Source organism: Colossoma macropomum, unplaced genomic scaffold (assembly GCF_904425465.1).
Source record: "Colossoma macropomum unplaced genomic scaffold, Colossoma_macropomum, whole genome shotgun sequence".
Lineage (NCBI taxonomy): Eukaryota > Metazoa > Chordata > Actinopteri > Characiformes > Serrasalmidae > Colossoma > Colossoma macropomum.
This window is the reverse complement of record NW_023494787.1, coordinates 42,621,732-42,638,385: the sequence shown is the minus strand read 5'-3', so window position 1 is coordinate 42,638,385 and position 16,654 is coordinate 42,621,732. Positions and strand designations below refer to the sequence as shown.

General features: G+C 38.8%; 1 protein-coding gene across 1 annotated transcript; it reads left to right on the top strand.

Moving 5' to 3' along the window:
* The first annotated feature begins 499 nt into the window (after positions 1–499).
* On the top strand, positions 500–12,788 carry LOC118806100 (solute carrier family 25 member 10). Its single transcript, XM_036567429.1, has 11 exons — positions 500–947; positions 4,507–4,626; positions 6,388–6,502; positions 7,034–7,082; positions 7,171–7,212; positions 7,944–7,987; positions 8,231–8,301; positions 8,384–8,476; positions 9,205–9,282; positions 10,739–10,792; positions 11,119–12,788. Exons 1-11 carry the CDS (start codon positions 843–845, stop codon positions 11,224–11,226), a joined length of 879 nt encoding a protein of 292 aa, XP_036423322.1. The 5' UTR covers positions 500–842; the 3' UTR covers positions 11,227–12,788.
* Positions 12,789–16,654: the final 3,866 nt, after the last annotated feature.

Sequence of the window (16,654 nt, the reverse complement as noted above, 5' to 3'; positions counted from 1 at the left end):
ACAAAATACAACCAAATTCTAAGGCTGAACTTTGGAGTTGGGTAAAAATATCCCTGCAGATTTTATTGAAAAAATCTTGCGAAAAGAATGGAAGCTGTAGTAAAAGGAAAAGGTGGACACACTTAATAGTTAAATAATAATTAAATATAAATAACTAAATATTATATTTAGTTTCTGAGGCCTCTGCAGTTTTCTGTTAAATTTGTTTTTTTTTTTCTTTTCTTTTTTAATTTGTTTTCTAATGCTGAGAAATGAATACCTGACTGGAAATTTAAAAAAAGGAGGGGGACTTTTACATTATAGTGTATATGGATTCAGTAATAAGAATGAAAACAATTAAATAAAAAAAAGAAAAATGAATAATGGAACTTTTTGTTGTAAAATAACAGCTGCAGGTGATGTACTACATTATGACATATTTCTGGACATCGTTTGAGGCTATTCTGTGCGAATGACCCACTTGAAGAACTCACCCCCAGCCCCCCACCCCCAGCAACAATGTCTCTGGGTATCTGATCCTCTTGGCACACGCGTGCGCCACTTGAGGTCTGAGCAGCAGCTGTAGCAGTGCCACCACTCCTTTACAGGACAGCGTGGACCTGAAGGACACCACGGTGTCTTCTCCCAACTAATGTCTGGCACTTTTCATCATTAACTGTGCGCGGAGGAACCACTGTGTTTAGAAATGCACGTGCTCCGGCAGCATTAAGTACCACGAGTGAAGGAGGAGGATTAGGAGAGGAGCTGAGGCGCATGGCTGCGTGACTGAGGCCTCCGCTCAGAGCAGAGCAGCTTCAGCTTTGAACTGAAGGCAGCTGTTTCCCCTCACTGTCAGTGAACAGATGGGTTTTGAAGTCATGGCAGAGAAGCGGGTTTCTCGCTGGTACTTCGGTGGACTTGCCTCGTGTGCTGCCGCCTGCTGTACACATCCGCTGGACCTCATAAAGGTAGAGTTAATAATCAAAGGTGAACGGCTACGGAGCTACTTACTCGACTTGTCCGCTCCACCTTAAATGCTGTAGCTGATCTATTCTGGCGCCTGTGAGTTAACACGACATAGCATGTGGCGCCAGAATGTAATTGCGGCGCCATTTAAGGTGGCACGGACAGTTCTTATAAGAAGCGAACTTCACCCGCCTTTACTTGGTTAACTTTAACGGTCTTAACGTTTTAAGATTAAGTGAGAGTAGCGCTCCCTTATAACAGTTAAAGGGGAGTTCCACCAATGTTTCAAAAATTCTGAATAATTCAGTCACTGAGATTTAAACAGTCATTCAGAGTGATTTGATGATAAGTGGTTAATTGTAGAGAAACTTACAGACTCTGTTTTTTGTACAGTGGTGCTGATAGGAACCAGGGGTCGCCATGTCTACAACACAAATATAGGCAGTTTATTTACAAACCAAAACCACCAGTGAACCTTTATGTGTCTTAATTTATATATGAAATGTTGATGATGGAAAATAGTCATAAATCTGAAAAAAAAGTTTTCTTTAGGAGCTATTTTGACTTACAACGACCTGCTATGAATGGATTAAAATAAATGGATTAGAATACATTTCAAGCCAAAACTTTATCACAAAACTGTCAAAAGCAATGTGTCAGACACCAGGCAGCATATATCTCACCATTTTATGTAATAACTCTCTGTGAGAGAGCTTTTAGAGGCAGTAGAAGTCAACTCTTCAGATGTCTGGTTCCTATCCCCACCAACATTTCTTACTTAAGGTTCTCTAGAATGGAGCAGTTCACACCAAACCACTCTTGATGACTTCTGAACCATTGAATTATGTAGATAATTTTTTTTTAATTGGTGGAGTTCCCCTTTAATGGAACAGTCCAACAGTCTGTTGACAGTTAAACAGTCAACAAACAGCTTTACAGTGTGTTTGAATAATTTGAATAAAAAAAGCCTTATTGAAAAATTACCGCCCCTGCTAGTACAATGTGAACTTGAACATGCTTTATGATTATTTAAATTCTCTGTGGCGCTTTTATCTTGTGTATTGGCTGGAGTTTCTCTCTTCTGTTTCTTATCAACTGAAAGTCTAGAAATGACACTTTACACTGTTCTTCGTTAAATATCTAAAGATAGTGGTTCAAAACCTACATAACTTCAGAGTCAGTCATTAAGGGAGCATCTAAAAATTGCACAAAGTGAACAAGTTAGTGCTATCTCGTGTTTATCTAAAGGAAGCTGAGATGGCGCAAACATACTAAGAAATAGAGGGCCATCCTTGAAAGGCTCAGTGTAAAATGTTTAAAATGTTTGTATGGTACTTAAATTGAGTGTTATCAAAGTTTGAATAGAAACAGATAGAGCTATATTAAAACACAGCTTAAATAACACTTACTGTCTGGACATGCTCCTATTTCATTGAGCATGTGTGATTAATAATAATAATAATAAGTTTGATTTATAAAGCACCTCTCACAAGCCTCTAAGACTGTGAATATGAATAATCTGAACTAGGGATGAAATGTATAATATAAAAAGGAGGGGTCCAAGGACAGGGCCCTGGGGCACTCTGTGAGCAACAGGGCAGTGAATGACTTGTGCATACTTATTGAGATAAACTATTGCCTGTTAGTATGATAGGACTGAAAGCAATCAAGAGCTAAGACACTAAAAGCTGTGGAAATAAGCATCTTATGGTTTCTAGTGTCAGAAGCTCTTAAGAAAACCAGCATCATAAAGCAGAAGTTCATTGAAAACTCTTAAATATGTTCAAAATATTCACAATTTGAAATTAAAACTGTTTTCATTAAATCCTATTTTTAATATATATATATATATATATATATATATATATATATATATATATATATATATATATATATATATATAGGCCTAAGTGCTATTGTTTCACACCCAGTACACATACACATGTAAAATATCTTGTAGTAAAGATTGGTGTCATACTGTGAATTTGTTTTTTTTTTATTTTCTATTCATCATTCTGCTGGAATAGTAGGCTTGAATGAGCCCACTTTGTTTACTACATGTAACTCTATGCCTGTATGTCTAGTATGTGTCACTAGCAAGTAGGTAATAAAATGCTTATTTAACTTCCACGCAGGGGATATTTTGGGAAACTGAAAGTTATTTTTGAAGGGGGGCACTCTCTACTAGGGTTGCGCAAAATAAAAATATTTATTATTATCGTGATAAATTACATCACATTATGTCACAGTATATTTTTCTGAGGATGTTGTTGACATCATTAATATATTCTTTAAAAATATGGTCCTTGGTCAGTTTCATAACTGACAAGTCAGTCACATAACTAAGTAGTGACAGTGGAATCAACCAGTCACATTTTGATTTCACTGTGTGAATCCAGTGTTAAGGGTCAGGCCGTAACAGAGAATGAGAGTGGGCTCTCTCCCCAGACCTGCTGCCAGACCAGACACCGGACACTGTTTAAACCACAAAATGACAGGTTTATTTTCTTCAATAGCTCAGACAAGTTGAGGTGGTGGCTTCAGGGAAAAGCATTTGCCAAAATAACAAATAAAACTACTAATGATGACAAAAAAACAACTAAACCTGAAAACAAAAGAAACAAAAAGACATATGGCTACCCTAACTCCCCACCTTACGCAGGAGAAAACAATAGCCAAAACAAAGTGGCACCCGTCCCCTACTTTTCCAGTGTTCACAGAAAGTTGCACAGAGTCTAAAAAAAACTTTCAGCAAAGACTGTTGTGAAGAGTGCTGGGCTGGGCTGGGCTGGACAGGTGTTCTTCCAGGTCATTTCAAAGGGGAAAGAGCCCTGAACGTCTCCCAAGACTGTGGCTCGGCAGCCTCTTATACCTCAGTGCACCCCCATGTGGCCAATCACAGACCTGCGCCTCATAGAAAAACAAGGGAAAACGCAGAAAATGGCCACACAAAGACACAAAAAGTAACTACGACCAGGGGTCGTAACACCAATTTTTGGAGCCAGAATATTACTCACTGTGAATACGGGCCATAGCATAGCCAGGCTTCAGTCAGTTGAAATGGAAAACAGCAGCAGCAGCTCCATGCCAGGCTTCATTAATGAATGAATCACTGTAAAACTGCTACATACAATGGGAAAATATTTGTGTGTATTTCATTGAGAATGGGCCAAAAATGTAGCATGCACTAGTGTTAGCTTAACACTAGCATACTTACATAGAGGTGCAAAATAGCAGAAATACCAGTATCGCAGAGGTAGGCTTTTTCTTAATTTTTTGTGTTTTGACATTTATAGATCAAACTAAAGGCCCGTCTCTATTAGTAACAGATTGGCACTACTAACACTAATATTTATTAGAGGCATGTTAGATATCTAGCATATGTTAAATAGCTTTTGGTCACCATTATTTATTCAAATTTAACCTAGAGACAAAGTCGTAGGCTTGGACAATGAAACTCTTTACTCTTTAAGTAATTGAGCTCAGAGAATGTCAGACATATTAGTTTATGCTGTGTTGTTCTGTCTGGCCCACTGGGTGTCTCAAAGGCTCTCTGTGCAGGTTCACTTGCAGACACAGCAGGAGGTGAAGATGAGGATGACGGGTATGGCTCTGCGAGTGGTGCGGAGCGACGGCGTGCTTGCGCTCTACAGTGGTCTCAGCGCCTCCATGTGCCGCCAGGTTAGCTCACTGCTGTGGGAGAATGAACCTCAATCTGTGAAATGTAGGACTTGCAAGTCTACATGACACGCTCTCTACAGGACACGCCCCCTATGAAATACCCACAGCATGATCCATACGCTGTATCATATGCCCATAACTTGACACAAGTACTATACTGGACTGGATCCTCTCACTCAGTGCCACAACAAAACACGCCCCCTACAAGACACATCCACCACCACACACACCAAGTACAAGACATAGAGCACTATGCAAAAGTCAGAGACCACCCTTTCTTTCATTTAATTTCCAGTCAAAACGGCCACAAAGTTGTTCATTTTTCAGCAACAGAAAAAAACAGAGAACATATGTTTTACAGAAAATTACACAGAAGCTTCAGCAACAAAATGTAATATGCTTTATATAATTTATATTTAATATTTATATATAATTTTCAATATTTAGTGTGTCCTCTCCTTCCCTTTATTACCACTTCCATTCTTTTCAGCAGACTTGTTTTCAGTTTTTCAAAGAAATCTTAGAAGTTGGTTACATTTTCTGCTTCACCTGATCCACATAATCCCAGACATGTCCAGCGATGTTGAGGTCTGGACTCTGGGATGGACAGTCCATCGTCCTGAGAACACCAGAATCACACTTTGTTTGATTTGTAATTTTCTCCTTTTCTCAGTAAGAGCTTCTTGAACAGCTACACATCCTTTCAGACTCTTAGAGTTGAGTTGTCTTCTCACAGTGGAAGGATGGACAGAAACACTTGTGGAGATGTTTAGATCTGAAGCAAGAGGGGAGCTAAGTTTTTCCTATTCTTTAAAAATGAAAGTACTGTTTATCTGATGATGACAGTTCGGTGGTCTCGCGGATCTTGTTATGTGTCCCATTTTCTCTGTACCTTTTAATCATTTTTAGAACTCCAGTTTTGGAAACTCCTGGTTTTTAATTATTTTCCTTTAGCATTCTCCTTGCTTATGCAAGCGGATTATCTTATATCCAATCACCTTAGAAACATCTCCTGAAAAATTAATAATATGTACTTATTGGCTGTTTTGACTGGAAATCAAATAAATGAAGGGTCTCTGAATTTTGTACAGTACTGTATGCCCCACCTATTATAAAGACACCTCCTCTAAGAGACCCTTCCTTTACAAGACACTCCCACAAGACATACATACTCCAGAAACTTCACTACACTAAAGGAGATGAGACTAAAGGAATTCAGAGCTAAAGTCAGAGAGGGAGAATTAGAGGAACCTGGGCAGCCATCGGGAGCTCTGAAGACATCTTCTCTGGCTCTAGTGGTCTCTTCCTGTTAACTTACAATGTCAGGATTGTTCACAGTAGTGGTGATAGGAGCCAGACGTCAAAAGCGATTAATGTCTCTAAAAGTTGTATCAAGTGAAGTTGCAATTACATGCAGTGGTTAGAAATACACTTCCTGATTCCTAGAGCACTGTTCTATGACAGCCAGACATTCATGGTGGAGAGGTGTTGTAAGGCAAGGTACTCAAATAAATATTATATTTCTCTGTAATGCTAAGCCAGGTGGATCTAGTTCAATTTCTACATTTTAAAAATGTTTATGTATCAGCATCGGCACATAAGTACATGAAAATCGTCATCGGCCAAGAATTCCCATATCTGTGCATCCCTACCAAATAGCATTAAAGTGAAACATGCTTTGTTGGAACATTATATCAGCTGGTCAGTGTGGTCGTTTACTGAGGAGCCATGTGTTTGTTTTTTTTTCTCTTGGTTCTCCAGCTGACATACTCAATGACCCGTTTTGCTATTTATGAGACAGTGCGAGACAAGGTGACTGATGGGAAGCAGGGGCCCATGCCCTTCTACCAGAAAGTCTTACTGGCTTCATTTGGAGGTATATGCACAATGCACAAAGCACAATGTTCACATTTGATGAATATTGTACACCTTGTAAATTAAGTCAATAATATTGCTATCATGCTTTATTATTCAGTTTTCTGTCTCTTAGTACATAAAAACATAATCATTTTACATATTTTTGCTTTGAGATACAGATCATAACCCAGCCTACACTTACTTTTACATTCATTTTTGTTCCTGACCAGTACTAATGAATAGACTCCAACAAACTTTGTTGAGCTTATTTGAAGTAGTGATTTTCATGTCTTAAACTGGCTTTATAGGGCAATGTAGAAATAACAAGGTCAGCACATTTATAACATACTGATAAAGAAACTAATAATACCCTGTATAATTTAATATCTCACATGAGGTAATCCTTAATGAGATTCAGAAATGTCCATCTGAATATTACATACATGTACAGTATGTACTGTTCCAGCTGCGGTAAAGGGAGAATATCACTAGTGTATTTAATGCTTTGGGGAATTCAACCAGTGCTAATAATATGTGTATGTACCTGAAGGGCTTACAGGGGGCTTCATCGGGACCCCTGCAGACATGGTGAATGTTAGGTGAGATGGTTCTTCTTTCCTTTTTTCTTTCACTTAAGATGACTAAGTACATTTGCTCTGTAAAAATGATTTTTTCCTGTTTGAACAGAATGCAGAATGATGTGAAGTTGCCACCAGAGCTTAGGAGAAAGTGAGTATGTGTGAGTCGAAAAGTCTTTTTTTACAGTGAAGATTATTTAGTCAGTGATGCCTTAATTTAATCCTGGACAGCAAAAAGCATAGATGGATGTTTTCCCTGCTGTCTAGTTTAAAAGCCCCAGGGAACCTAAGTCTGTATTTTATTTCCAAAAAGGTTAATCTTGTTCTTGTGGGCACACAATATACATTACAGAGTATGCCCTGTGAAGATCCTTCCAAAGACCATCCTTAAAATTCCAATAAATGGCTGTACATTTTACCAAATTGGCCTCTTTCACTGTAAACTTTGCAGTTCTAATTTTAAGCAGAACTTATGTGAGTCGTGTCCTCACTAGTTGGCAAGGTTGACATGGTTTGTCCCACCCAAGCAAAAACTAACCCAGCAAGCATAACTGAGCTATCAAGCTAGCTCATCTGTCTGTTGGCCTGTCACCTGTTCATTCATTTGTCTGTCTGTCTGTCTGTCAGTCTGTCCATTTGGTCACCATATAAAAGCCGGATGGGAATGTTGGACAGAGAGATGTCAATCACGTGTGCATATCAGAATATTAGGCCATGGCCAGACAGTTTCCGGACTGGTCTGATTAGCGATTTTTTTAAGCCATGCTTCATTATATTTCCGTCTTGCTGGATGTTTAACATAGCACTCAATTTTAATATCATAAAAAAGTATATTAACACTGTGTTCCCTAATTTAACCATCTAATTTTGTCTGTTCTGCAGCTATGCACATGCTCTAGATGGAGTCATCCGTGTTTGGAGAGAAGGTAAGAGTTATTAAAAACAAAATATGAAAGTATAGATTTGCTTGCAGTATATTACCAGTGACTTCTTCATCAGTAAGCATTGAGGTCAATACCATTCAGTTCTGTTTTCATTTCAGCAAATTGATGTGTAGTGGCTACAATTTTAATCAGTTTTATCCAGCAGTTAATTAATTTTTTTTGCTTGTATTTTATGAACTAACAGAATTGAGTCCAGTGTTGATGCACAGGTGTCTTTTCTTGCAGAAGGAATAAGGAAACTGTTCTCTGGAGCTTCAATGGCCTCCAGCAGAGGTGCTCTGGTCAGTGTGGGGCAGGTATGGTCATCATCTAAGCATTTGCTTCAATATTGTGATGTTCATGGCCATCAAAATCATTTTAGCTCTATGTCTTGTCCAGCTCTCTTGCTATGACCAAGCCAAGCAGCTGGTGTTGGGGACTGGCATCTTCACTGACAATATTGCCACCCACTTTATCGCCAGCTTTATTGCGGTGAGTCAGCCCTGCCTTACATCTGCTATCTTTTCATCTAATGTGCCAAACACTCTGAGTGCTTTTTCGAAAATAGTCTTTTTTTTCTACAGATATAAAACTCTAAAAACTACTGCAGTTGGATTAGTTTTACTTGGTGAGGTACCATGATTTATGACGAGAGCCGAGAGCCATGTCTGACCGATATTAAAGTTTTGTCAACGATATTATAATAACCCAAAAATGATGATACCCGGTAATGTTTGCATTTGTTTTATTTTGACAAAAATTAAAAATACTCCCATAGTTTTAGTTAAACTGTTCTTTACTGACTGAGACGATTTTTTCCAATATGATTGTCAGTTCTCACCTGTCAAATTTCTTAGCATCACGTTCCTGAGTGTGTTTTTCTTATTTAACATTTAAAAATACATTATTGGCAGGCTTAGTAGTACGATTTTATTGGCCAAATATTACACTGGTGTAATAATATTACATAGATTTCTACAGTCTGACAGTATTTTTTTTTGTGAAAGGTGGGGGGTTTGGGTAGGGGGGGGTAGGCAATTACAGAATATACAGATGGCAAGTAGTTTATTCTGTACCAATCAGCCAGTCAATTCACACACATTACATTGCAGAACCTGGAAAAAACTAATTCAGTTTGAATGGTGATTAAGTGCTGTTCATGTAGTTGTTTTCCTTAAATGCAAAACATATTCCTCCCTCTAACATGTTCATGTGAACAGGGAGGCTGTGCCACTGTCCTGTGCCAGCCAATTGATGTGGTGAAGACCAGGCTGATGAGCTCAAAGGGAGAGTATGGGGTGAGAGCAATTTAGAACCTTTCAGTCTGAAGCATGCTAGCTAATTGTGGCAAATAACAGCTCAATTTCTGAGTAAATGTTAGGTCACTTTATAGATCTTGGTTGTTTAAAAATAAATAAATAAATAAATAAAATGATTACTGTTAATTAATAAATTGGGCTGCCTATATGCTGCCTATATATCCTACTATTTTGGCTTTGTATGATTTGAAGTCAGCATAAGCAAGAGGTAGTGGTGGGAGAAAAAATGATACAGTGTAACTTTTGTTTTAATAATAGTATCAATACACAGAGGCCCGAGTTTTCAACATTCAATTATTTTTAAATAATAAAATGTGTATTTCTGTTTTAATGCACAAGATGTCACTGTTTCTTTGTTATTTATTTTGTGAAGTTTTTAGGGTGAGACTCCTCATATTACATTTAGCTGTAAATCACTCAGAATAAAAGGATTTGTTAAATATGGATAAAGGAAATGGATAAAGCCTGTTTTGAATGTTGATTTATCTATTTCACAGTCCTGTTTGTCTTCAAAATAGACTGAAGTGAGAGGAACAAATTCTAAACTTCATTAGTTTAAAGTTCTCTTATGAAGGAATAATTCAGTCAGAAGTAGTGAATCACATTATATTGCAATGTGTCATATTTCAATACTTAGAATAGCACAGATCTTTAAATATAGTTGCAGCAGAATTGAATTGTGGCTAAAGTATTGTATCTTGGAGCCTGTAGCCATTCTCAACCATTACAAGAGCACCTGCCATTCACACTGGCCTTAAAGGAATAGCTGGTGAAAAATCTAATGTACAAAATTTTCCACCTGCCCTAGAGGTAGTTATTCAGCCAAGACAAGTTGGATTCTGTAGGGCAGGTGGGAATTCGGCACAACCTATTGTCTAAAGTGGCTCCCAGCTGCTTTCAGCTACTCTAGCTGGGCCTACACAACATGGTTTTTAGCCAGATTTTAATCCCTATTAAAAATGTTGAGTGCTTTTCTTAGCCATTATGTGTGTTGTACCTTGTTTTTGCCTTATCATCTAGTATACGTGTCCTCATCACAAAATACCAAGAAAATCTGTTAAAGACAGTGTTAAGTGTATGATGCTGTCTGGATTCTGTTAAGATTTAAAAGGTCATGTAGTGTACACTCAGCTTAAGGCGTACTGTGTCCTAAATCACATCGGCAAGTGCCTGTGACCTTTACGAAGACCTGGATGTTTGGAGTTTCAGGCATGTATTTATGGAAAAGATTTTGGTGACTATTGACTTCCAGTATTAGCTCCAGCGCTAAATAACACTGTTGCATTAAAATTGTGCAATTTTGATTTTCTGCCAAACAATTCATGTAAAATGTTATATGCCATCATGACCAGTGGTGACAATGGCCTGTGGTTCTGATGTGCCTGGATTCAGGTACAATCGTTATTCACATAAGACCCTGTTGTTTCTGTTCTAGGTGATTCATTGTCTGAGGGACACTGCCAAACTTGGGCCCAAAGCCTTCTACAAGGTGAAAAACCATTTCCACGTTTCAAAGTTACCTTTCACACCTTCACAAAGTGTTTTTGTTAAGTCAGGCAGTAACTTCGTACCCACTTTCTCTCTGTGACCGCACCACTTAATCTTTCTTTCTCCTTTGATGTAGCATGGTCCATCCATCTATTATGGTTTAGGTCATGCCTGAACCACTATAGGTTTTGTTAAGAAATAACAGGCTTGTGTTGAAGTGGCTTTATGAATTTGCTCTTTCTTTCATTTATTCTCTCTCTCTCTCTCTCTCTCTCTCTCTCTCTCTCTCTCTCTCTCTCTCTCTCTCCACTTCCTTCACTACCGTAGGGCCTTGTTCCAGCTGGGATTCGTCTCATCCCACACACTGTGCTAACTTTCATCTTTCTGGAGCAGCTGCGCTTGTACTTTGGCATCAGAGTCATCACTTCAATGTGAGCGAAGGAACAATCATTCTCTGCTTCTGTTTTTCCACAAATGGCCCAAAATCTCTGCGTAGGGCCTCAGGAGCTGCCGCGCTAAAGCACGTCTCTCACTGAGACCAAATTAGTTTCTCAGGAGAAAAGCCATCATGAAAAAAAGTGTCGAATGACAGTAAAGAACAGACTCCTGTTTTGTCAGCAAACGAGTGTTGCGCCGAACTGTGCCACTAATACAGTGCCACGTTGTTGAGCTGCCTTTTGCCTACATACTTTATGAAATGTTCAAAACATTTTAGGGTTGTTAGATCAAAGGAAAACTCAAGTGTTTTCCAGCCTTTTCTCTGCCGTATCTCTTACATATGGTTGACTCCTGTGGTCACTAATTGCCCTGTTTTGGAGAAGAACAGCACGCAGGTTGATTCAAGACACATTTATAATAGAAACAAATGGCCAGGTGCTTCAGCTTCTGTTAGCTGTCTTTTAGAAGAAGATGTTTTGAGCCAATGGGTTTTCTGTTTGTTTGCACTTGCAGATAGAAATGAGGTCAGAAAATGCTGGAGTTTTCCTTTAATCCTGTCGTGTTCCTTGAGTGTTTTTTCTTGTTTGTTCTGCTGGGCCTCATTTAAAAGCCAAATGACATTATTTAAAGCCATGTGGTGGACTAATAAGCTCAGTCTTCAGATCTTGTCTTCAAAAAAGATTACTTTTTTGGCTTTTAGCTTTACAGAGGCCAAAAGATAGATGGACAGTTACGAATGCAATATGCATGTACAGTCCTGTGAAAAAGTATTTGCCTCCTCCTGATTTTCACTGTTTTTGCATATTTGTCACACTTAATGGTTTCAGATACAAAATGTAATATAAGACAGGGAGACAATGAGGAAACACAAAACTCAGTTTTAAATGAATATTTCGTTTATTGAGGAAAAAAAATTGCAACACCTATATTACCGGTGTATAACTCTCCCACCTACACTTTAGTAACTGGTTGTCAGTTATGGGAAGTCGCACATGCCCTGAAGCAGCAAAGCATCCCCGCACCATCACACTACCACCGCCGTGATTCACAGTTGGTATGATGTTCTTATTGGGGAATGCTGTGGTAGCTTTTCAACAGATGTAACGGGACCCCTGCCTTCCAAAAAGTTCCACTTTTGACTCATCAGTCCAGAGAACATTATTCGAAAGTGCTTGGGTGTTTTTTGGCGAATGGAAAATTATGTACTTCTTGTTTTGCAGCTCTCGGATGGATATCATTTTTGCAGTCTTTTTTAAAAGGTGGAATCATAAATGCTGACTTGATCTGATGTGAGCAAATCCTGCAGTTCCTTAAATGTTCATCTGGGTTCTTTTGTGATTTCCTGGATGAGTTGTCTCTCTGTCCCTCTCGGAGAAATTTTGGTAGGCCAGCTGCTTCTGGGAAGATTCTCCACTGTTCCAGGCTTTCTCCATTTGGAGATAGTAGTAATTATCTCACTGTGATTCACTGAAATCCCAAAGTCTTAGAAATCGCTTTGTAACTCTTTCCAGACTGATATATTTCAATAACTTTCTCATGTCTTCTGAAATTTCTTTAGATTGTGGCATAGTTTACTGCTTGTTTAGAATTTTCTTGCCTACTTGACATTGTTGGAAAAGTTCTATTTATTTGATGTTTAGATTCAGCAGGGCTTGCAGTAATCAAACTTCAGTGTGTCTAGTTTAACTGATCCCGGTTATCAACAAAATTTAGTTAATTGGTTGATTGTACAACTATTACTTTTTCATACAGGGCTAGCTGGTGTTGGATAACCTTTTTTGTTTGAATAAAAATGATCATTTAAAAAGAACTATTTTGAGTTTACTCAAGTTGATTTTCTTTTATATTAAATTTTGTTTGACTGCCTGAAACAAGTGTGGCAAAAATAGAAGAAATAAAGAGGGGGCAAAATACTTTTTCATGGCACTGTATAGTGTAATCAGTGAGTCTGTATAGCTTATCTGTTATTTGGTGGTTTTATGCCTATATATACATTTTACAGTAATTGCCCTCTGGCCAATGCAAAACTCCCCAGACCTACCAGCAGAGGGCAGTGCTGCACTGTGCAGTAGTGGGAGTGGCTAGAAAAGACACTTTGTTCATAGTTTGGCAATGGTCCCTAATCTTATCTGGACAAAGAGTTAGTGCTGGTCCAAGCTTTTGTTCCAGTCTATGAGTAACATACTTCATTCAGCTCCTTCAAGGCTTGGTTGATTACAGTCATCGCAGGTGTGCTGCTCTTAGGTAAGAACAAAGCCCACACTGGTTCTTTGTGCATAATTTAGGGCCCACTCTGTTACTGTGTACACAACAGCAGTGGTACATTGTAATATTTGAGCAACCTACTTTTGGCTTCATTTGTTGTACTATGATACCACATTTCTGATTAAAAGTATCTCTGCCAGGGCTTTGAAGTTACATATTGCTGCCCTATATATTGTGTCGGTATTTCATGATGAACGGACTAGTAGAAATGATACGAAATTACTTGGAATGGAATCTTTAACTTACAAGAAAAATGAAGGACACGTTACCATTTTTGGTAACTTTGCAATGTTTTGTTACAACAGTGGTGATAGTGTTGCCAGCAAAACTGTCCCATCAGATAAACAGCACTTAAAGCTTTCATCTGAGAGAGAGAGGAGAAAATCAAGCTCCACTCTTGATTCAGATCTGAAAACATCTACAGGTGTTTCTGTCCATCCTTCCACTTTGAGAAGACAACACTATGGCTCTGAAAGGATGTGTAGCTGTCAAGAAGAAAATTTACAAATCAAACAAAAAAACTGCTGGTGTTCTCAGAACAATAGACTGTCCACCCCTCAATAGAGTCCAGACCTCAACATCACTGAATGTGTTTGGCATTACTTGGATTGTGAGACGCAGAAAACACAACCAGCTTCTAAGACTGAACTTTGGAGATGTGGAAAAATAGCCCTGCAGATTTCTTCGACAAATTGAAAGCAAGTCTCCTGAAAAGAACAGAAGCTGTAATAAAGACAGAGTGGACACATTAAATACTGAAAAAATGTGATTTGTTTAGTTGTTGAGGCTTCTGTGTAATTTTCTGTTGAATATAAGTCTGCCTGACAAGTAAATTGTACATTTTAATACTTTTGAAATTTTTTACATAATTCAGCTTTTCAGCAATACGTGCCATTGAACCTGTTAGAACATGAGGAGCCCAAGCTCCAGCACAGTTTGTTGTTTTCCCTGTACAAACACACCTTCCAAGCCGGATGATTGGAATCAGGTGTATCTGAGCAGGAAAATGACCAAACTGTGCTGGTGTCCAGTCCTTCAGGAGCAGAATAGGGGACGCTGATGTTAGAGTATATGTCTTTGGCCTGGAACACTCTCTCTTGCTGTGAAGTGGCTTTTGCTCTACAAAATGACTTGAGAACAGGAGATTTCTCAGTGTCACACAGTCTGGAAGGCTGAAAGTGAGTTTTGGATGTCATGCTGTGTGTAACTAATTGTGTTGCACCTTGGCATTGTGGGTCTCTGTTATGTTTTGATGCTTTGAACTCTGCTAATTTAGCTCTTTTTATAGCATTTCACATTGTGCTTTTGTGCACATGCTAAATTGATCATAGTTGTCTCCTCTGGTGGTAGCCATTTGTTCTCCAGTCACCTGTAGCACTGGCTGCACACCTGTTTTTCAGTGGGTGTACAGAGATAATGTCACCTTAAAATGAATTACACTTCTTATCTGCCCAAACACATTTGGTGCGAGAAATTTTAGTCATAGAATCCAAAATGCAAAAAGAGTGGGGGCTGCTGTATTTGAAAACGAGGGGCTCACATGTTCGATTATTAAAAAATGTTGCCATAAAAGACACTGTATACTCAGTAGGGCTGGACAATATGATAACATTATCATGTTCAATTACATCAGAAAATGTTTTTTTTCCTCAGTAAATGATGGTTTATAGTGCTTCTGGAACACTGAACAATTGCATGTATCTAAAAAAAAAAAGCCATCTGAATGCATAAAAGTGTTTTTTGCATGGTTGAGTGGTTCTTCTCAATGGTACAACATAGAAATCGTATTAGTGTTGCGTTGTGTGAGTGGATCAGACACAGCAGTGATGCTGGAGTTTTTAAACACTGTGTCCACTTACTGTCCACTCTATTAGACATTCCTACCTTGCTGGTCCACTTTGTAGATGTATATTCAGAGACAGTAGCTCATCTGTTGCTGCAAAGTTTGTGTTGGTCATCCTCTAGTCCTTCATCAGTGGTCACAGGATGCTGTTGACTGGATATTTTTGGTTGGTGGACTGTTCTCACCAACACTGTACTGACACTGAGTGACACTGAAGTGTTTAAAAACTCCAGCAGCACTGCTGTGTCTGATCCACTCATACCAGAACAACACAATGTTAGTGTCACTCCAGTGCTGAGAATAATCCACCACCCAAAAAGTACCTGGTCTGTGGTGGTCTTGTGGGGGTCCTGACTATTGCGGAACACGATGAAAAGGGGGCTAACAAAGTAGGCAGAGAGACAGATGAACTACAGTAGAGGGAATTGTAGAATTACAAAGTGCACCTTTATGATAAGTAGAGCTAATAAAGTAGACAGTGTATGTAGATACAAGGAGGTGTACTTAATGAAGTGGCCGGTTGGTGGGTGTACGTGTGTATGCGTGTATGTGTGTATATGAGTATACAGTAACCCATCTTGCATTCTGTCTCCCCTCCAGTAGTGACTGGCAGAGGGCTCATGCATGACATTTTCAGGGGGCCTTAAATTCCTACAAGTGCCTCTGTGTATGTATATTTTTAAAAATGGTTCTATATTGCAGTAAAAGAGGTTCCACTATTGTTACCAGTCACAGAACCCTTTTTGGTATTATATAAAACCCTTTTTGCAACTGCATAAATTGCATAGTAACAATCAGCCCATTAAGTCAGCCCATTATGACATCATCTTACATCATCTAAACCGCTTATCCTTCTGGGTCGCGGTGGGTTGCTGGAGCCTATCCCAGCTGTCATTGGGCGGAAGGCAGGATACACCCTGGACAGGTCGCCAGTCCATTGCATAAATTTTTTCAGGGTTGCCAGATTTGGCAGCTTCCTGCAAAATCTTGTGGATTTTGGTTGGATTAGGTAAGGATGAAAGCACTTTGGCAGGTGAACAAAAACTGGGTTGGTTTGTCATGATTAAAAAGTTTAAAATGAATATATTACATTGCTTAATAATGCAGCTAAAATATGAAAAGGCCGGACGTCTCTCATCAAATCAGTTATGACAACTTTGATTGACATTCATTTGATTCACTCCTGTTGAGAGGAGAATGTTGCCGCTGCCAGTCAGCATTGTTTACAGTTTCACAGTGTCAAAGGCAAGACATGGCATGGATTATCCATTACTGACTATGGTTCTGCAGTACAAACAGAATAAAAAGAAAACAGAA